Here is a 21860-nt window from a genome sequence, read left to right as displayed (position 1 = left end):
GTTTCTCTCCCTATTAACCAGGTATCATTCTGTGCTTTCCTGGTAGGAATTCATGGGCGGAGCTTATATTTGAAACATTTAGACGACCACAGATGGAATACTTGTTTCACAATCTTTTCAACAAATAGTGTTTTTCTTGGCATCACCAACGGTAGTAGGGCCTCCTGTGAAGAAAGACTGCCAGGGGCCATAGGACCTGGATCTGGGCAATAGCTCGAGTGTCACCGACTCTCCGGGGCTGGTGTTGGGGTTGAGAGAACTGGCCCCTGAGTGGTGATATGGAAGCATAACAGCTAGACAGCCCGTCCCACTCAAGGGCGTGTGGGGGGGGGAAAGGGGGGGAACAGGTGCTTCCCCTCCAGGCCGGGGGGTGGGGAGGCGGGAGAGGAAGCTTGTGATGCAGAATCTCAGGCACCTCCTCCCTTTTGCTGTCTATACTTCGCAGCGCGTACAAACCTTCACCCTGACCGGCTCCCTGTCTAGAACCTTCCCTGGGATACCGGCTCAGGGTCAAGCCACTTTCCCTTGGTTGGCCCCCGCGGTGGGTCCCAGACAGTGGCCCTGTCCTCAGTTGGTTCCTCCATCACCAGCCTTCCCCGGCCTGGTGCCCCTTTCAGCCGCACAGCCTGCCTTCTGGCAACTCTGGCTCAGCCTGCAGTGTCCGTGCCAGGGGGTGGGGGGAAGGTGGGGTGGGGGTGGGGAGTCCAGGCTCTCAGCCAAGTTCTTCCCCAGAGACCACCCCCCCCACCCGAAGTCCTCTGTGCTCTCAGAAAGGCACCTTAGTGTAATTATTTGCCTTATTTCTCTCTTTCCTGTGGACCTGCAGCTCCATGCACCCAGAAGCTGTGTTGTGTGTTTGACTGCAGTATCCAGAGCCTATAAATCATAGGACAGTTGGCCCTGGAACAGCGTGGGTTTTCAGTAGTAAATGCTCGGTGGGGGTTGGGGGGGCGCTGGTTCAATCTGAGGATCTGGAGGACACTCGTGTGCAGAGGTGACTGTACACGTTACACGCGGACTTCCAACTGTGCGCGGGGTCGGCATTCCAGCCCCTGAATTCGGGGGTCAGCTGTATGCTGTAAATATTTACTCCACTCAGTTAACCATAGGCTTAGAATAATACCTGTAAAGAGTGGAATTCTTGCTGAATGATCCAGATGAATTTAACCCGCGATGAAAGTGTGCCCGTGGAAGACATGCACGTGGATGTCCGTTTCTTCAGAGAATTGAAAAGGCAGTGTCCTCTGCACGATGCCATTCGGCAGAGCTGCTCATCGGTGGTTCCTCCGTTTCCAGGAGCAGGAGTCTGATGAAGAACCGGAGGGTCTCCGGCTGCCTGCAGGGCCTAGAGGCCCGCTCAGCCCAGGATCTGCGCTGTTCCCATCCAGCAGGTACTTGTCCGCAGATTTTGTCGAGTGCTGGGAGGGGCGCCAGTCTCTGCTCTCCCGCTGCCTCGTCTCCTGAAAATAGGAGGGTGGACGAGGGCTGCCCTGCATCTGAACTCTGCTCTCTGATGTCATTCAAAGCCTTTGGTGGAAGGGCTGCCTCAGATGTTGGCGATGTGTGTACATTCACAAGTACGTGAGATTCGTCCTTCAGGATAGAGTGGTGGGTGACGAGGGAGCCCAGGATAGAGTGGTGGGTGACGAGGGAGCCCAGGATAGAGTGATGGGTGACGAGGGAGCCCAGGATAGAGTGGTGGGTGACGAGGGAGCCTGCCGGAAAGGGTGATGGCCGTGCTGCATGCATTGATCCGAGTGGGGTTGCTTGGTGCACACGTTTATACAAGTCCAGCTGTACACTCAAGATATGCACACTCTACGCCTATGTAAACGGAGTATTAAAATCGCCGTGCAGTGTAATACTATTTGATAAAGGTTTCTGTGGAGTGTCCATAAAAAAAGAATATCTCATCTTGACTTTAAAGACACTAAGTTTTTTTCTTTCAGGAAGATAATTATTATCCTACTACTTTTAAAATCGAAGGTAAAACCAAACATGCTGTAGGCTCTTTGTTTACCAGCAGAATAAAAGGTCATATATCTGTGGTAGCAACGTATTTATTCATTATAATTTAAGAGTAAGATGTTTTATAAAGGTATTTTTTCCAGATAACTGAACCTGTCTCTTCAAGGGTCATTTTTTTTTTGAGGGGCCTTTTAAAAAACGAAAATATTAAGAGGAAGTTGGACATACAAGAGGCCTCGTTTGCAGTTTTCAAAGGGGGAGCTGGAAATCCGCATGTGCCCTGGGTGTGAACCCCGCCTGGGTGGCTGTGTGTGTGTGTTTGTGAGTGTGTGGGAGGGTGTGACAGGCGGGGTGGGATGCAGGGGTGGGGGTGGGGACACGGTCCAGCTTTGGAAAGTCAAGCAAGTATCTGAACTTCTTACTTTCACGGGCTGTGTTCTTTTTTTTTTTTTTTTTGTCTTTTCTAGGGCTGCTTCTGCAGCACATGGAGGTATCCAGGCTAGCAGTCCAGTCGGAGCTGTAGCCACCGGCCTACACCAGAACCACAGCAACACAGGATCCAAGCCGGGTCTGCGACCTACACCACAGCTCATGGCAATGCCGGATCCTTAACCCACTGAGCGAGGGCAGGGACCGAACCCGCAACCTCTTGGTTCCTAGTCAGATTCGTTAACCACTGCGCCTCGACGGAAACATCATGAGATGTTCCTTTTAATGTTGCCTGCCCTGTTACTGCCTGCTTTTCCAGCTTATGAATTAATTAACCTATTTTACTTGTATTTATTGTGTTTATATTACTTTATTTTATGTAACTGCCATTGTTTTCACCAACTCAAAGTTCCTTAGATGTTACCAAAAAGTGAAAAGGAGATTAAGGGAGTTCCCGTCGTGGCTCAGCGGGTTAAGAACCCTATTAGTATCCAGGAGGATGCAGGTTCTATCCCTGGGCTCACTCAGTGGGTTAAGGATCCGGCGTTGCTGTGAGCTGTGGTGTAGGTCACAGACGTGGCTATGGCTGGGGTGTTGCTATGGCTGGGGTGTAGGCCAGCAGCTGCAGCTCTGATTCGACCCCTAACCTGGGAACTTCCATGTGCCGCAGGTGTAGTCCTTCAAAAGGAAAAGAGAAAAAAAAAAAGGAGATGAAGACAGTGGTACATGATATTCGCTGTTATCTGTATCCATAGTGACCAGCCTTTGGAGTGATGCTGTTGAGAGGGGGGTAACGACTCCTCTGTGGCACATTCTCACTTTGGCACAGAGAAATGAGGGTGCACAGAAACAGGAGAGGCTCCTCAGGACTCGGGACCCGTGCTCTGTAATTGCTTGCACTGATGCATTTGCTGGGAAGTATTGAGGTGGCTGTTTTCTGTCACCACAGGCGTCTTGGGGAACTCAAGCCACGTTTCCCCAGCGTCAGCAGAATCCTTCCTTCCTGGAGTTTGCAAAGAATTGATCGGTTCATCATTAGAGCTTCTGGGACAGAGTTATGATGAAGAAAACACCATGGCAGACAGCCTGATTCGTAATTTCCTTAAAATCCACGATGGGGTACTTGCCATTTCCAAGGCCCATGGGGAGCAGGACGAAGACGGCCCCTGTAATCGTAAGCAACCGCGGCTTTACCCACTCACGGGAACCGCTGTTTTCTGCGCTGGTTTGAGTGTCTGTCCCCGCAGGCCTGTGCTGAGTCTTCTCAATGTTTTCATGGCGTTCATACGTGAGTTCTTTTATCCGGAGATGATGTCTTCTCATGACGTTTCTTCTTCTTTCTAAGTGTTCTCTGATCGAGCAAACCAGTACCTCGCTGTCCAGGTAGCAAGCGCTTTCGAACAGCTTGCGGTGCTGGTGACACACTGGCTGAGCGGCGTCCTGCCTGGCGCTGGCCCCGAGGGTCTGCCGGACGAGCTGAGACAGGAGGTGCGGAACCTGGGCGCCTGCCTGCAGGTGTTTCTGCAGGTAAAGTGATCGCTGATTGGCGGTAGAGTTCGTTGGCTCCGGAAGTATTTGCTGACTTTCTCCTGTTCTTGTCTTGCCCAAAATTAGACCCATAGGATTTTCAGAGGTGCTTTCTGGGTTGAAATCCTGAAACTCTTGGTGTTTAATAACTGATTGATTGAACTGAGACTTTCCAGGGCTTTCTGTGTGCTGGGCACTAGCAGTTCCCGTGATCTCCACATATTAGCGCCTCTGGTCCTCCTGGCAACTCCAGGACGTGGGCACAGGTGTGGTCACCCTCCTACCAGTGAGGACAGGCTGAATGGGCAGGGTGACCATTAAGTCATGGACTTGACCCCAGGTGCTCCGGGTCACCGTGCCACCCTGCCCCTCCACAGGGGTGCTGGGAAGAGGGCGGAGTCCCGTTCTGGTTGTGGGGGGTTCAGCTGGTGGTGGGTTAGGCACAACCCGCTGGCACAGCGGCGAGGAAGGTAATTTTGTTTCCCGGTACCTGTTTCCTTATGTCAGGTAAAAGGTTTGGCTGTGGGAAGAGGTAGATAAAAGTTGCTTTCTCTCATATCAGATCTGTAGGCGGCCGTGCTGGCTTCCTGGGAACCTCAGTTCCTTCCAGGACGTCCCTCGGCTGTGCCTGGAGCTGGTCCTGGGGGGGTACATTCATGTCCACTGTGGTGGGGCTCCGTGGGAGCTGGGTGCACAGGATGGAAGAAGGAAGAAGAAGGGCAGGGCCATGGGGGGCTTCTTTTAAGGGAAGTTTCTGGAAATTGCCAGGTAACATTTCCGCTTAAGTGTCTTTGGCCAGAACCTTGTCACATGACCACATGGAGCTACAGGTGTCATGGGAAATAAACTTGTACTCTGGAGGCTGTGTGCCAAGTGAGAAGTGGGGGGTTCTGGTTCTGTGGGAGAAGCGGGAGCTGATGCTAGAGACTCCCAGCCATCTGCCAGTCCCCAGATTTCCTCCAAGAGAACTCCCGTGTATATGGGGGAACCCAGGAGGAAGCCCAAAGGGTTGGGCTTCACTTTTAGAAATGAATTATTGGAGGTTTTCTGGTGGCACAGCAGGTTAAGGATTTGAGGTGGTCACTGCTGTGGCTCAAATAAATGCTATGGCATGGGTTTGATCCCTGGCCCAGGAAACTTCTGCCTGCCTTAGGCGTGGCCACACACACACACACAAAAAAACCTCAAAAAAACAAACAACCCCCGACCCCCACAAAAACCCAAGAAGGAAAAATTAGGCTTTGTAGCAAAATGCTGTATTCAACCAGGGGACTCCCAGCTCTGCACTGTACCGGGCGCTTGGCCCGATCAGCATCCTGAGAGGGGTCTTTACTGCATTGACTGGTCTGTCTAGTTGTGTTGAAATCAGGTGTGTGGCTTTCATTGTCCACTGCTCTCCCCTAGGAGGTCTTCTCCCAAGACCCCGCCACCCAGTTCTCCCGTTTGCCTCTGGCGGTGACCCTGTGCTTCACTGCTGGTGCCTGTAGCGCCTGTGTTCCCAGCATCACAGCCGCAATCGCTGCAGGTGGAGGGAGGGCCGTCTTCTCCCCCAGGCCTGCCTGGTGCTCGGTCTGGCACCTGCTATTGAATTAATTATGGACTCACAGGGATGAAGGGTCCCTTTGGAGATAGGTCACAAGGAAAGAGAGTGACAATTATCAGGAGGAGTGGGCTGCAGGCAGGGGTGGTCCAGGGGGCAGAGCCAAGGCTCTTGGACATCACGGAGCCCCGAGGGGGGAGGGCAGGTGGAGCGGGCCGGGGGGCCACCTCGGCTCCGGCCCACGTGGGAGCAGGACGGCTGGGTCCCTCAGGCCACCGACTGACTCTGGAGGTGCTACAGGACAGTAAAAACCAAGCCAAAGCCACCGTCCGCATTTGGGAACCCCGTGTCTGTGTACAGACCGCAAGACTCTGTGAGTCCCCCGTGCCCGTCTGGAAGAGAAGGCAGCAGTTCCCACCTGGTGAGGCTGGTGTGAAAGGGAGGCCTCAGGACTGGGCTGGAGCTTCCTGCTCCAGGAGGAGCACTCTGACGCAACTCAGGGCTGCGGCCTGCTGCCCCGTGAGGACTCGGGGACAGAGGGACGAGGTGACCTGGAAGGAGAAGCTTACTGGATTTAGGAACCAGACTTTGAGCATCCTCACCTGGCAGTGATGCAATTAGTGGGCAGGGAGCAACACCCAGTGTCAGGGCAGCAGGCCGGAGTGGGAGGTGGGGGGTGGCCGGGAGAGGAACTGGATCCACCCGCCCCCTTCCCCCCCTCTTCCCTTCCCGGCCCTGATAGAGGACGGCATCTCTGGTAGCATCTGGCAGCCTTGCAGCACAGGCAGAGTCCCGCCCCTTTGGGGCGTCAGCCGTCTGTGCACGCCTCTTAGCTGCCAGCTCGCCCTCCGCCTCCTATTAGCGCAGCGGCTCCTTGAGGGAAGGCTGTAGCTCAGTGGCTTCATCCCTGTTACTGTCACCATCATCTGGTTCTGGCCAGATCTGCGGTGCTCGTCACTCCGTCAGTGAACAAGCGCAGACCCCTGCCCTCGGGCTGGTCCTCTCGCCTTTACCCCGCTGCGGTCCCACGTGTCTGACCCTGGGCCCATCTCTCTCTCACAGGGATGCTCTTCGGATATTTCGTCCATGGTGACAGAGGCTCAAGTGCAAGTGACACGGATGGTCCGGCGAGCTGTGGGGCACGTGGGGCAGTTGGCAGCCCTGGCCGGGGCAGAGCTGCGCCTCCTGGGGAGCAGCACCGGCGGGGTGGCCGGGCTCCAGGTACCGGGGAGAGACTCCTCTTGGGGGACGGCTGAGGCGCCTGGCCGTGTCACGAGGCAGGATAAGTCTTGTTTATCAGAGTGTCACCACTCGTACTAGTTTAGCAGGTTGAGAACTGCTAGAGCTGAACTCACCTGGAGGTTGGCATCCTCAGCGTACCTTCTGGTCTTTGATGGTTTCATCTGCCGTGGAGCTTTGCTCAGGCAGTCGTCAGTAAAGAATGCGCTTACATTTTCACGTAATTCTAGATGATGTGTGCTGGCTTGCCTTAATTATTCATGCCACTGAAAACGGTGTTATATTAAACTGTTCCAGCCACCGTGTCCTGCCTGAGACGATGAACGTCCTTTACCACGTGGAATACAAAAATTACCGACGTGCTAGTCTTAATTCTGGTTCTTATTCTACACCTGCTGGTTCTTACTCTAGCTTTAGTTGAAGGCATAAACTTGGAATGTATTACAGTCCTACAATAAGCAGAAAATAAACCTTCATTGTTGGATAATTTTTAAAAAGTACAGAACTTGAATTTGCCCGTGAACGCTTCTTCTAGGATGACTTTGCGGCTGCTCTGTGCGATGGTGTGGGCTTAGGAATAACGAGTCTGCTAGATGCTGGACTTGAAAAAGCGAAAGAACTTCAAGATGAACTCCTAGGACAGAGTCCCCAGAATGAGGTAAGGAGAACAAAGGGATAGATACCCTTTAGGACCAGATAGCACAGAAAGTTGCTTTTTAAAGACACTCTAACCTGGTGAACGAGGCTTTTATAAAGTTGTGTGGTTTGTGTTGCGTTATTTGTACTGACAAGGCAGGTGATATCATTTCAGGGTGATGTGTCCCGAGTCACCCTGAGGCACCGCAGCCCCTCGGGTGATATTTTGAGGGGTGCAGCCCAGCGTTCACTGAGAGGACGGAGCGTGTCGGTGCCACCTAGTGTCCACTCTCTGCTTCTGTTTTTCCTGCTTGTCTTTAGGGCTCGCTTTTCCCCTTAAGGATGGAAACTACCATTTATGGGTCCAATATCTTGAACAAGGGGCGTTCACATCAGTTGTTTCATGTCAAGATATGGGACCGAGGGCGATGTCAGTGGCTTCCTAGGACAGGCCCTTCCTCCCTCTCCCTGCCTCCCACCCGAGTTAATTCACACTGAAGCGTCAAAGCCGTGCTGTCCTGGAGGTCCGCCGTTGGTCATTGGAGGACCTGTGTGTGTGTGACTCGTCTGGCGACTATCCTCTAAGTCACTCAGTACTCTGACCCTGTGTCTCCACCTGTCACGTGACAACACCTGTGTCACCGGTTGTGAGCCGCTTATTCTTCATGTCACTGGCGGAACAGTCCCTGAACAAGGCACTTTAGTTGGGGTGACCCCCACTCACCGCCTGTGGTGGAGCTATTGCCAACCCCGAGCTTCCACTGAGCTGGGGCCCCGGCCAGGGTCCTACATGCTGCCTGCCTGGCCCCCAAACAGGCTGCTGCTGTAAGTTGTTTTCTCTATTGAGAGCTGACAGTAGTCAGGTGGGCACTCTGGAGTAAAAGGTCAGATCTCCCGACAGTGGACTTCAGACTTGTCTTGTTGAACAGCTTGTTGATACCCCCCTGTGTCTGAGTCAGAGCCAAGGGGGCTCCTGGGACCACGGATGCTCCCGTCACCCCCCGCACGGATGGAGACTCACCTGCTTCGTGATGGATCCGGGAAGGGCAGTCGAGGGGGGACCGTCAGCACCCTCCTACCCAGGGCACTTTTTCCAGGAGGGCGTGGGAAGTGAGATTTCACCTTTGCTTTTAGCAAACCCTTTGCATGAAGGTGTTCCTAGCTCCCTGAGCCGAGGGTGAGCTTTTCACGGGAGCTGGAGAGGGTCCTCTCCCTGCCTTCAGAGTGGCGGCACCTCAGCCTATCTCTGTGCAGCCTGTCTAAGAGCAGGGAGACCTGAGCCTGGCATTGCTCTCCCGTGTCCCACGTGCCTGAGCCTCAGTTGCTCGGGGGTGACCCCGCTGACTGCAGCGCACAGGCAATCCTAACCCTAGTCACTCGGCGGGCACCTTCCTCTCTCACTCTGTGGTTTGTTTTGTCCTGTTTTTAAGATAAACACATTCCGAAGGAACTCACATTATCACCAAGTCGAGATCTGTGGGGCTGATTGTGACCAGCAGACACGAGCTGGTTTCAGTTCCGAGGTGCAGCTCCAGGGTGTCCCTGACCCAGGCCTGCTGACACCTGCAGCCCAGCCTTGCCTGGCGCCGGCGGCCGTGTCCACACCTAGATGCTTTATGTATTGCTCTTTGCAAAGTAGAAGTTCTGCTGCCAGCAGCACAGAGGGTACAGAGGAAGTTCTTGGAAAGTGGAGCTGTAGTGTGTGTTGCGGGTTCGCTCAGCGAGTGGTGAAGCTGGTGCAGAGCCAGCGTGGGTGCTACTTTGCGGAAATAAACAGCGAAAGGGTCAGGCCCATCTCGCATGAAATCGATGTGATCTGCTGTCCATGCAGACCTACACCCCACATTTTCTTTCTGCAGAGCCTCAGCCGTGTGAGTTTTAGCTTATCCTACCTGTTCTTAGAAGTAGGTTAAAGAAAAACAACATATCTGAAGAAGTATAAAGTAGGCTCACACACGAGGCACTGGAGCTATAATTTAAAGCCAGAGTTAGGGGGACAGAGGAACAGAATTTGATGTCCTTTTTTTGCCATGAGGAGGAAATGGTGAGTTTGACCCCGGTTAAAGGCGTCTGCAGGACGGCCTCCAGGGGGCAGCACTGAGCAGCACAGGCAGCGGGCTTAGCTGGGTTCCGCCCTGGGTCCCATACAGCAGAGTGAGGCCACTGCTTACACAGGGCGGGGACGACTGAGAATCAGATAACAAAGCCACTGAAGCTGAAATGACTGACACACAGAGCCGCGCGCTGTCTGATCCCTCTTGTACTTAGAATCTAAAAACCTGTGCGCTCCCCGATGCGGGGCTGGGGGGGTGGAGGTGGGCGGGAATGGGGGGGCAGAGGCTATAAGGCATACAAAGCACACCTTCCAGCTGTAAGGTAAATAGGTCTTGGGGATGCTGCCTCCGGTGTGATGACCGTAGGTAACAATACCGTGTTGTATGTTTGAAAGTTGTGAAGATGGTAGATCCTAAAAGTTCTCATCTCAGGAAAAACATCGGATGTTCCCCAGACCCTTGGTGGTCATTTGAAAGTGTTGCCACCTGAAGCCAGCGCAGGGGCACAGGTCCTTTCTCTCCGTCAGCCTGGTGTGGTGCATAGATAAAGACCCGAGCGTGTGCTTCTTGCTTCATGTATTAGTTACCAAGGGAAGGTTTGGAAATTTCACTCCTATAAATATTAATAGACCAAAGCTATTCCTATAGCCAGCATCAGAGGGTATCCATATTTAATGTAGAAGCAATGTGTGATTTATTTCGAAAGAAATTCCACATGTATGATTACTCTAGCCGCTTCATTATAGGGTCGGTAGTAGAACTCCAGGCTCCTGACGGCTGGGTCAGAGCCCTCCTCCCGGCAGATCCCACAGCCTTCCAGGACTTTTCTACGTCCAAACAATTATTTGTATTTTAAAGCACTTTCACATTCTCCGTAGGTTGCCAGGCAGATGGAAACTAACGCCTTGGGATTGATTGGCTCCTTTGAAAACCTCTGTGCCGAGTGGAAAACAGTAAGAGGAGCTTGACGCTGTTTTTATGTTCAATTTCATTTAGTGTGTTTTATCACTGCACTTGGGTCCGGTGTGGGTTTATTTAGTTCATTTTCTATTTTCAGCCAGTTGACTCCCCTAAGCTTGTTCAGTTGAAGCAAGTCCAGGAGCTTTCTGCCTCTTGGATGTTATAACTTACTAGTTTGGGGATAGATAAATATTGTCTAGAAATTGATTAGTGTGAATATATTTTATCTGTTTCTTATTGCTATTGGCTTAGTAACTGTCTGCTTCTGCTTGAATAGTCAGCACAGGCTAAAAAAATGTGTTTAATCGTCAGTAGGCCCAAACTACGGGCAAGTTAGACAGCTTATGTTATTTTCCTGTCATAGCAAAATAGAAAAATATAAACTATAGAATCAGCGTGTTGAGAAGGAGAGAAATTTCTGTGGCTCGAAAATGCTTGTTTAAATGAAATAAGTGGGAGATATAGAGTTGAACTCTTGAAAGTTAAATAGATTTATGTCTTACTCCAACTTTGGATAATACATGGTACTGTTGTTTCATTTCATTCTCATGTAAGAGGATGATTAGACTTGGATTTAAAGTTAATTAAAGGGAGTTCCCCTCATGGCTTGGCAGAAGCGATCCGACTAGGATCCATGAGGATGCGGGATTAATCCCTGGCCTCGCTCAGTGGGTTAAGGATCCGGCGTTGCCGTGGTGTAGGTCGCTGATGCGGCTCAAATCTGGCATTGCTGTGGCTGTGCTGTAGGCCGGCAGCTGTAGCTCCGATTCAACCCCTAGCCTGGGAACTTCCATATGCCGTGGGTGCTGTCCTAAAAAAAGCAAATAAATAAATAAAATTAATTGAATATTTTTATTTCTTCTGAAAACAGTAACTGTTAATACCGAACTTCGGTCTTGCTTGTGGACGTAAAGCCCTGGCGAGGAAATTAAACTCAATCTGTTTTTTGAAGATAAGATGCTGGCACTTAGAATCATTTTGACCAAGCCTTTCCACCAGGTAGCCTATTATGTATTTTTAAAACTATGAACTTTATTTACACAGAAAAGTTGCCAAACTCAAGTACAGGAAGACGATTCTGGATGCCGAGACTTGAAGAAGATGGTTAATCTTGCCCCGGAATTCTTGAAGTTAAAACGTTGCTTAGAGCAAACTATTCAAATCGTTATTTCTACGCTGAAAGGTATACACTCCACATGGGATTTGTGGTTAATCCGAGTTTGGTAGTTTTTGTCCGTCTTTTCATTGCTAGTCTGATTCACTAACTAAAGTCTAATTAACACTCACTCCTTCACGGACGTCAACCACCCGGAGGAACTGGTGTGACTGAATTTCCACTTAATAAATATGAGTTCCTCCGCCTGAATCATTAGCTCCTCAAAGACAAGTTGCTTATTTAGCAGATGGAGTGAATAATCTTAGGTAGTTTGAAATTGTCTTGAACAGGGTCCCTTTAAAGCTGTCTCCAGTCACACAACGTTAGTAAATTCCTGATGGAAAATGACGCGGGTAACTAGCTGTCCCTTCTCGCACAGGGCGCCCGGCCGACGTCCCCCTCCTCAAGGACTGTGTTGAGAGTCTGCGCAGCTCGGCCCGGGGGCTGCGCGGTGACCAGAGCACCGGCTCTGAGGGCCACGGGGAGCTGGAGTCTCTGGAGTCTCGGGCGGCCTCGCTCCTCCTGGGGTTCGAACTGGTGGAAAGACCTGGTGTGTTGGAGCCCCGGGCAGCGTGTGGTCAAGACCCCAGAGCAGAAGGCCACGAGCAGCAGGGGAGCCGGCCTGGCCCCCGGAGGGACCGGGGTGTCCCGAAGCGAGTGTACGAGCTCCAGGGCCCAGTCCCGGGGGGCTCAGGGCAGGGAAGGCCCGGGGAGGATGTGCCAGCTGGTCCAGGAGGGCAGTGGGGAGCAGTGTGAGCACTGCCGGGCCGTCCAGTCTGCGGGCGCCTCCCGGGGATGGGCTTGCTGGCTTCGCGGAGCCCTCATTCCAGCGCTCAGTTAGAACCGTGTTTACTATGTTGGATCTTTGCAGCAACAGAGTGAGAGTAACTCAAAGCCAAGTGAGTGGTCCTTTCTCGCAGCGCATTGCGTTTTCAAGATGTATCTTTCACATCGACGTGCAGGCTCTGGTTGGTTCACAGCCTGTGTGTCAATGGTTTTAATGGTTACTGTGGTGATGGTAAGTTATTTTCCCGTGAGTGGAAACCTTTGCGCCTGTATATTCTCTCCTCTGCCGATGGCTACGATGAGGTTTATGGTCAAATTGCCAAAACACGTTGAACTAGGGCAGCTCAGCTTGCCTTGTTGAATTGAAAGCTCTTTCCTTGAAGGATTAACTGGTTGCCAACCTGAGGAGTGTGTTCATGGCACAGTTTCCTGTTTCTTTCCAAATTATAAGTAGCTTCCTAAGTAGAGTAGGATTCATATTAATGACAGGGTTTGCTGGCATAATAGTTGACTTCCTTATCCATGGGGGTGGGGGGTTCCCTGTAGGGGCTGTGTGACTCTAATTTAAAACCAATTAAACATCGCCAGAATCACACTCAACTCTTGGACGGGGTTGGGAGCTCAGAGGCCGTACCTTTTCCTGCTGATCTTGTTTTGATGAAGGAGTAATGAGAGAGTTTGCTCACAATTATCGATCCTTATTACATCTCACAGCTCTAAAAACCTTCCTCTGCCATCAGGTAATGAAGACGATACCCTATTTGGGGATCTTCCATTAAGGAAATAGTTCGACATTTTTGACTGTAGGAATGTGTGTAAGTTGGAGAGAGACATGGTGGTTCGGCTTGGGTGATAAGAGCAGTTCCTGGAGAATGGTTTTTTTATTTTATATTTTATTTTATTTTTTTGTCTTTTTAGTGGCATATGGAGGTTCCCAGGCTAGGGGTGGAATCAGGAGCTGTAGCCACCGGCCTACACCACAGCCACAGCAACGCAGGATCCTTAACCCACTGATCGAGGCCAGGGATGGAACCTGCGTCCTCATGGATCCTAGTCAGGTTCGTCACTGCTGCGCCCTGATGGGAACTCCCTGGAGAATGATTTTTAAGTCACCTGGTCGTTCTTTTTGCCCTTTTCACTGTCAGATACACGGCACCCTTGGTGTGGCTGGTGGGCGTCGGCTGTTGGTGCCACAAATGAATTTGATGGTTTTCTTGTTAGGCAGAGCTTGTTCTGACTAAAGGACCAATATTTATTCACAACATTAATGAACTGTGCTGTGTTTTCAGGTGCTTTGAGATGGTGCAGTATAACTAATTAGCTTTCCTTTTCTTTCTTTCGGTTTCTGACTTTTGAGCTTGGGTTCCTTCTGAGGTGCTATGTGTATCTGTTCACTGACGCTCTTTCAAGTGGCATTTTCATTATCAAGTTTTACAGAGGGGACTTTTCCTGAAGACTGTACCTCTCTGAAGAACTCCCTAAAGTATTAGTATCACAGTTTTTATCTTCACGTTCAGTATTTAATCTTGACCTTCCGTTTTCCAAACTTATGCCTTCATTGGTCAGAAACCTTTTAGTGTCTTTGTAAATGTATTTATCTATATATTTATACTCTGGATTGTTACACAATTTTTGAATGGATGGTGAAACAGTATATTTGCTTTTGAAATCACGTGCACTAATAAGAAATGTATAATAAAGAGAATGCCTTTAATAAGTCCTGCCTCGTGCTCTAAGGTCCAGCTCAGGTTGCTGGTAAAGCTAGTGCCCACCCTCCTTTCCTTCACCAGTGACGAGACCCTCGTCACTGTGCCCCCAGGGCCACCCTTGGGGGAGCGTCCGCCCTGGGCCAGCGGCCCTGTCTCAGGCTCAGAACCCGTGAACTCGCTCCATCGCCCGCCTCGCTCATGCCCCAGACCCGCTGACCTTCCTCCATGGGGCCCGGCAGCCTGTCTTCTCCATTCCCACTGGCCAAGCTCTGTCCAGGCTCGGTTCCTGCCGAGAGGCCGCTGGCGCCCCATCTCACTCCCAGGGCCCCGTTCCCTCTGCCCGCCGCTGCCAGTCTCCAGGAAGCTCTTCTTAATCTGAGTCCATCTCCTTGAATCCTCCTCAAGAACTCCTGGGCTTTGCTTCCACCCACAGAGTGATGGGCAGATACAGAGCTCTGCGTTCTCCTCCTCCAGGCAGCCCTCCAGGGGTATCTGTGCCTTCCGGCCTGCGGGTCTGGGCAGAAGTATCCCTCCTCCTGTCTGCCTCCTCAGGCCCTGCCACCTTTATGAGAATCTCTGGGTCACATTCACTGCACCCCCAGGCTGAGGTGGGCAGGGCCTGAGAGGCTGAGGATGCAGTGACGGAGGAGACAGCTCGGACCTCAGGAGGACGACCGGACGGTGGCTCAGCGACGGCTGTGTGGCCAGTGGCCTGACGGGACAAGTAGGTGGCACCCAGCCCGCACGCTGAGACCTGATGTGTAGGGTCGGGCCCGGTGGGGAGGGGTGGGGGTTGCTGAGCATCGCAGCAGAGAGACCCCCATATGCAAACCTGCAGCTGGCAGGGCCGGGGGCATGGCCGGCAGGCTGGGTGGGGCCCAAGGCAGGGGCGTCCTTGGAAAGACATCAGGTGGGCCTTGGACCCACAGTGGGGCCCTTGAAGGGTTCTGAGCCAGGAAGTGAGTTTGAATTTGGACGCTAAGAGGCGTGTCTCTGTAGGATAGAGCCAGCGTTGGAGGGGGCGGCTGGAATGGCTGGGGGGTGGTCTCCAGGACACCCGGACCGGGGTCGTGGGTGTGGCTGGAGACAAGGTGCCGGGTCCCAGCAACATTCAGGAGGGAACCTGGACCAGACTCGGTGGTGCCGTGGTGAAGGGAGGGCGGAGGAAAAGGAAGGAAAGGACTGACACCCAGACCTGGGCAACCAGGCGGGGCTGGGACCCTTTACCAGGAGAGGGGCTTGGGGAGGCGGGTCTGGGCACCACACACGGGGTGCCTGGAACCACAGGAACTTGGTGTCTCACAATCCGGAGGCCTGAGGTCCAGGTAGGGTGTCAGTGGGGCCGGACCTTCTGAGGCCGGGAGGGAGCATCCGGCCCGGCCTCTCTGCTCGGCTTGTGCGTGTCTCTCTCCAGATTTCTCCCTTTTATCAGGACACTGTTCATATGCGGTGGGAACCCCTTCATCGTCTTCTTTCCACTTGATTATCTCTGCAAAGACCCTCTCTCCAAATCGGGCCACAGGCTCAGTGCTGGAGGTTATAGAGTTTCAGCACATGGGGTGATGGGGAAACAGCTCAACCCGGAGAAGGAGCTGGAAGGCATTTAGTCTCAGGTCTGCTGATCTGGGTGATCTGGACACATCCAAGGGCTGCCAGGGGGCAAGTTGAAAGTACAGGTCTGAAGTGTGAGAGGGTTTATTGGTCCCTTACATTTCCATACTGTGGTGTGTCTTTCCCCTTTTCCTATAAACCTTGTCCCTCCAATACACAGATAGGTTGCCTGGGGGCAGCTGAGTGCGTCATTTAATTCTCCCAGTGCCTTTAACGCATAGGCACAGGCAACCGCCCCCCTTTTACAGAGGGATGAACAAAAACTTAGACAATTGGAACTGTTTGTCCAAAATCACACAGGAAGAGTTAGACCTCAGATAGAGGCTTATCAGCTCCCAATATCACACTTCTTAATAAATCTTGGCAGATGGAGGGGTAGAGGGAGGAAGAAAGAGGCCATTAGATGATGGACGGATGGACAGACGGAAGGGTGGGTAGACAGATAGGTGGATGGATGGATGGATAATGACCTGTGCCACAGCTTGTAGCAATGCTGTTATCTTTTTTTTTGGTCTTTTTAGGGCCGCACCTGAGGCATACGGAGGTTCCCAGGCTAGGGGTCCAATTGGAGTTGTAGCCGACGGCCTACACCAGAGCCACAGCAATAAGGGAATCCGAGCCACGTCTGCGACCTACACCACCGCTCACGGCAACGCCAGATCTTAACCCACTGAGCGAGGCCAGGGATCGAACCTGCGTCCTCATGAATCCTAGTCGGATTCGTTTCCGATGGACGAGCTATGACAGGAAGTCCCCTGCAACACTGTATCCCTAACCCACTGAGCCATGAGGGGAACTCCCAGTATTTTAAAATTTAATAGAAGGAAGATCCTCGTGCAATTTCCTGTAACAATTTTTTTCATTTTAAAAAATTTTATTGACGTATAGTTGATTGACATGGTTGTGATTGTTTCTGCTGTACAGCAAAGTGATTTGGTTACACATGTACACACATCCATCCTGGTTCAGATTTTTTTCCCATATAGGTTATCACAGGATGTTGTGCTAGGCAGCAGGTCCCTATTGACAACGACAGAATTCCACATCAATAGGGGGCATACGCCAGTCCCAAGCCCCCAGGCCATCCCTCCCCTCTGCCTTTCCCCTTTGGGAACAATTTTAACATGAAATTTCGCCCTATTCTGCAAAGTATAGGTCACATCTGTGTGTCTTTGGTTTCATCTAAGACTCTAGAAAGATGCTTTTTTTGTTTTGTTTGTCTTCTTAGGGCTGCGCCCGAGGCATATGGAGGTTCCCAGGCTGGGGGTCTAATCAGAGCTGTAGCTGCCAGCCTGCACCACAGCCACAGCATCTGAGCTGCATCTGCGACCTACACCACAGCTCATGGCAACGCCGGATCCTTAACCCACCAAGGGAGGCCAGGGATCGAACCCGCAACCTCTGGTTACTAGTTGGATTGTTTCTGCTGCACCACGAGGGGAACTCCAAGATGCATGTTAATTGCAGACAAACAATCTTAAGCCCCAGTTTTCTGCCCCTGTGTGCATCTGCCCACCACCCCCAACACGAGCCCTTTGAGACTGGTGGGAAGGGAGGGAGCCCCCCGAGGAGAAGAGGCTGTGCCCACTCGGACCCGTGCTCCCTGGTGGGCGCCTTGGCTGGGGCTGAACTTCACAGCCTGCTCCCCCACCACCCTTCACCCCTCCATCACCCAGGGGGCCGGGCCTTCCTGAAAAGCATTGCTCTCATATTTCAGCCACGTGGGCCTCGGCCCCATAATCCATTAGCATGACACGCCACCGGGTTGGGGCCTGCGGGCCAGGCCGTCCACCCTGAGCTGGGAGAACCAGGAGTTCAGGTCAGGACAACAACACAGTTTTCTGGTGGGATGGATGCGGCCGTGAACGGTACTTTATGATCGAGCGTTTACCTCTGATTTAGAAAGTAATTTAACGTGGGTGACAGCCCAGGTGCGGGCTAAGAGAGGTCGTCGCGGTGTATGTCTGCAGCCCTCGGAAGATGTATTTCAGGAATAAATGACTGTTCTTGATGCGTGCACTTCATTTTGCAATATGTCACGGGGGCACCAGGGAACTGGCCTGCGAGGAAAGTTTTGCACATAAAGCAAAACGGGCTGATTCTGCCGCCTGCCAGGTAAATAAATGTGAGGTGAGCGTGGCCCCTGGGAGGCTCCGGCGGTCACCTTGCACCTCGACTGCTGGAGCCGCGTCCCTGGGCCCTGCCCTTGACCTGCCCTTTAGATAACAAAGCAGCGGTTGCAGCGCATAGATTGTTAGCAATTTCTGCAAGACTGGCCTTGAGGGGAACAGGAGGAACAGGGAGCAGAGTCCAGCGACCAGGGGCCAAGAGGTAGCTCAGGAAACTGAGGACCCAGATCAGGGGACAGGTAGCCACTTCGTTGCTCAGGAGAGAAGAGGCTGTGTTTCATCCCCCTGAACAGCTTCTGACTGAACATGGGAAGACTTTTCTGAGAACTATATTCAGTATCCTGTGAGAAACCACAACAGAAAAGAATATATATATATATATATATAAAAAGTATGGGAGTTCCCGTCGTGGCTCAGCGGGTTAAGAACCCGACTAGTATCCATGAGGATGTGGGTTCGATCCCTGGCCTCACTCAGCGGGTTAAGGATCCAGCGTTGCTGTGAGCTGTGATGTAGGTAACAGATGTGGCTTGGATCCCTCTTGGCTGTGGCTGTGGCACAGGCTGGCAGCTGCAGCTCCAATTCCACCCCAAGTTCCAAGTCTGGGAACTTCCATATGCCATGGGTGAGGCCTTAAAAAAAAAAAATGTATAACTGAACCACTTCGTCATATAGCAGAAAGTAACACAACATTGTAAGTCAACTCTACAGCAATAAAATTTTAAACTAAAAAAACAAAACAAAACAAAAAAACCCCAACAATTTTCTGGTGACTCTAGTTGTCCACAACGTCATTAAACATAAAAGCAGTGATCGGTACTTATGAAATATTCATCCACTATGTCGCGTAATCCTTATAACAGGTAATATTATTATATCTGAAAGTTGGGAAAGTAAAGCACAGAAAGGTTGAGTGACTTTCCCAAGATCACACAGCTGTACCTGCTGACCACAGCTATGTGGATCCAGACAGTCTCTGATCCCTGAGAGAGGCTGAAAGGTGGCTGAACATCAGCATCACCTGGGGAGACTTTAAAACGATTAACCCCAGAGACTCAAGTCCCAGAGATTTTTAATTACTTTTTTCCTTTTTTTGGGGGGGTCACACCTGCAGCATATGGAATTTCCTGGGCCAGGGATTGAATCCAAGTCACAGCTCTGACCTATGCCACAGCTGTGGCAATGCCAGATCCATTAACCCACTGCACCATAATGGGAACTCCAAAAAAAATTTATTTTTTTGTCTTTTTAGGGCTGCACCTGCAGCATATGGAGGTTCCCAGGTTAAAGGTCTAATTGGAGCTGTAGCTGCTGGCCTACACCCCAGCCACAGAACGCCAGATCGGAGCTGAGTCTGCGACCTACACCACAACTCATGGCAATGCCAGATCCTTGACCACTGAGCGAGGCCAGAGATTGAACCCACAACCTCATGGTTCCTAGTCAGATTCATTTTTGCTGTGCCACAATGGGAACTTCCTTTTCTTAATTTTTTTTTTTTTTTTACTTTTTAGGGCTGCACCTGTGGCATATGGAAGTTCCCAAGCTGGGGCTTGAATCAGAGCTGTTGCTGTGAGCTGTGGTGTAGGTCACAGACAGGGCTCAAATCTGGCACGGCTGTGGCCGTGGTATAGGCTGGCAGCTGTAGCTCTGGCTTGACCCCTAGCCTGGGAACCTCCCTGTGCTGTAGGTGCGGCCCTGAAAAGCAAAAAAAGCAAAAAAAAAAAAAAAAAAAAAAAGTCAGACTATGTCCATGCGTCCTCACCAGAGTCAGTTAATCTCACCACCTGCTATATGAGGAGAGTCAGGTGCACGGCTCCCACCCCAAGGGGCTGTGGTTTGGACTGTGCACCCTGGCAGGGGCCTCCCTGGGGAGCTGGAGAGGCCACATTGTAAGATTTGGAGGAAATGCTGCATCTAAGTTTGACTCAGGGACCTTCCAGTGACCTGCGCCCCTCCTGAGTCATGGCTCGGTTTCTGCCTGCTTCCATCGCGGTTGAAACAGTAACTGCTTTCGACGCACAGTGGGTCCCAGCCCCCAGGCCGGAGCCTTGGGCACTTCTGATGTGAACCAAAGCAGGCAAAATTCAAAAGAACAATTGTCACCTTTTGGATTTAAAAAATCTAAAACCAGACGGGCCGCTTTGAACAAGTTTCATAACCTCCAGGCTCCCGCCTGCTGCATAATGACTCGAGAAGTCAGCACCTTTCTGATCTTGCAGAGCAAACGAAAGCGCCCACACATTTGACTTGCTTTAGCCTCCTTGCTCCACGAGCAAGTGGTCCCCCTCCCACCTGCTGCTGCAGATGAGCACCTGACCGATGGGGACAAGAGTGGTCAAACTCCTGGGCTCGGGGCAGACGGCAGAGTGTTCCCACTGCCCTTTTGGTTGCAAGATACACCTTCAACTCCTACCCCTTGACGTCTGCTGAGCTGCAGACCTGCTCCCTGGCCTTGGTCTTTGTCCTGCCATGAGCTGGGCTCCTACAGCCCCTCCTTAAGAGGAATGCTTTTCCACTCATTTGCTGTATTTATTTATTTTGTATTTTGTCTTTTTAGGGCTGCACCTGTGGCATATGGAGGTTCCCAGGCTAGGGGTCCAATCGGAGCTGCAGCTGCCGGCCTCCACCACAGCCACAGCAACGCAGGATCCTTAACCCACCGAACGAGGCCAGGGATCGAACCTGCGTCCTCATGGATGCTAGTCAGATTTGTTTCCGCTGAGCCACGGCAGGAACTCCAAGACTTTGTCACATTTCATCTGTCTTATGGCCCAATGCTCAATAAATACTGCTGGGAAATCCATACACAGTGTCACATCTAATTAAAGTTCACGGGCTCTTTCCAAGAAACACCAGCAGTGTGCGAAGCTACCATGTTGCTGGTGACACCTGGATACATTTGGACCTTGCCGGTCATGTGATCAGTCGCCTGGGACAGCCATGAGGCAGAGCCCTTCCCAAAGTTCATGCCCTCCTTGTCATGTGCTTGGAAGTTTCTAGTTTAGCCTCTTTGCCTCCAAAGTCCAGTGCAATTATCAGAAAGTTCACTGGATTCCATAACAGGAACAGTTCATGCTTCTTGTTTGGTTGTGTTTGCTTTGCCTTTCGTGACAGAAGGATGGAGACGAAGCCCGATAACATTAGGGCGGTTGACTCAGCAGACAGGAGGCTGGCGTCCCCATGAATGCTTTCCTCGCCTCACCCTCCAGGAGAAGTTGAAGGATTGAGGCTGACACTTTTTAATCTCCCAGCCCCCAAACGTAATCCTGGTAATAACTGTTGGAAAATGCACACACTCTGACGTAACAGGTTTTTTTTACTCATTGGGTCTTTTCTAAATCCTCGCAGCAGGAATGGTCTCCTTTAAAGTTCCCGGTGATTTATGCAAAGAGACTTGGCTCCTGGCTGTCCCTCGAGCCATAAGCACATGGCTTTATAAGAGCATCTGGGGAAGAGATCTTTCTGGGGGTTTTTGGCAGGAGAGAAGCCCTTTCCATGAAAGCACACACACCATGGGAACTGGAGAACTGCAGAGGTTTGCCTTTGCTTTTTTGTCTCTAAAGCTGACTTCAGAACAGATTTGCGCAGAGAAAAGGCAGGGCCTGGCTAAGGGGGCAGCTCTGGGGGTGTCCCCAGCGCTGTTCCTGGTGTGGCCGCCAGTTTCCTCCCTGAGATGTCCTGCTCCTGCAGTGGCACCTTGAGAAATGGCCCCTCCGCTTCCCAAGTTAAAAAATGACGGCCCCTCGTTTGGTGATGGCTTCTGAAGAGAGGCCGTGTCCTCGTGCAGGGTGACCACGAGGTGGGGGACGGCTCCCCAAATATCTACGTGGCCTCCCCGGGTGCTGGCCTTTCCACTATCGGTCAGGCCTTTGGGTCTGGATTCAGGCCAAGCACTCAAGCGAAGAGACCCAGGCATCCAGAACAGGGTTTTATTTTATTTTGTCTTATTTGATAGACTCCAACAATTTGTAAGTTGCCAAGTTTTGCGCAGAATCCAAAGGTCAACAATTAGATGCCCAGGTCCAGGGCAAAGTCCAAGCTTTGTTCCATTTGGTCGTGTTCCATCGTTATCCTCCTTAGCGGGGACCCCTTCCTGCCCCCAGCGCCTGGGAT

At 51.7% G+C, this 21860-nt stretch overlaps 1 protein-coding gene across 3 annotated transcripts in view; it reads left to right on the top strand.

Moving 5' to 3' along the window:
- The window catches only part of KIF14 (kinesin family member 14), a 55224-nt gene extending 41212 nt beyond the window's left edge, over positions 1-14012 (top strand). For all 3 annotated transcript variants that reach the window (XM_084980714.1, XM_021064497.2, XM_084980715.1), the window contains 8 exons: positions 1297-1391; positions 3347-3571; positions 3743-3924; positions 6527-6685; positions 7239-7361; positions 10272-10346; positions 11398-11536; positions 11889-14012. In XM_084980714.1, the coding sequence (XP_084836840.1) occupies positions 1297-1391; positions 3347-3571; positions 3743-3924; positions 6527-6685; positions 7239-7361; positions 10272-10346; positions 11398-11536; positions 11889-12265 (1375 nt within the window). In that variant the 3' untranslated portion in view covers positions 12266-14012. The remainder of the gene's footprint in view (positions 1-1296; positions 1392-3346; positions 3572-3742; positions 3925-6526; positions 6686-7238; positions 7362-10271; positions 10347-11397; positions 11537-11888) is intronic.
- Positions 14013-21860: the final 7848 nt, after the last annotated feature.

The sequence above is a fragment of the Sus scrofa genome, chromosome 10 (assembly GCF_054392235.1).
Source record: "Sus scrofa isolate SSC_HxYL_T2T_F1_AM1 chromosome 10, Sscrofa_HxYL_maternal_Yorkshire_Landrace_v2.0, whole genome shotgun sequence".
NCBI lineage: Eukaryota > Metazoa > Chordata > Mammalia > Artiodactyla > Suidae > Sus > Sus scrofa.
The sequence above is the reverse complement of the archived record's forward strand: the minus strand, read 5'-3'. Positions and strand labels throughout refer to the sequence as shown.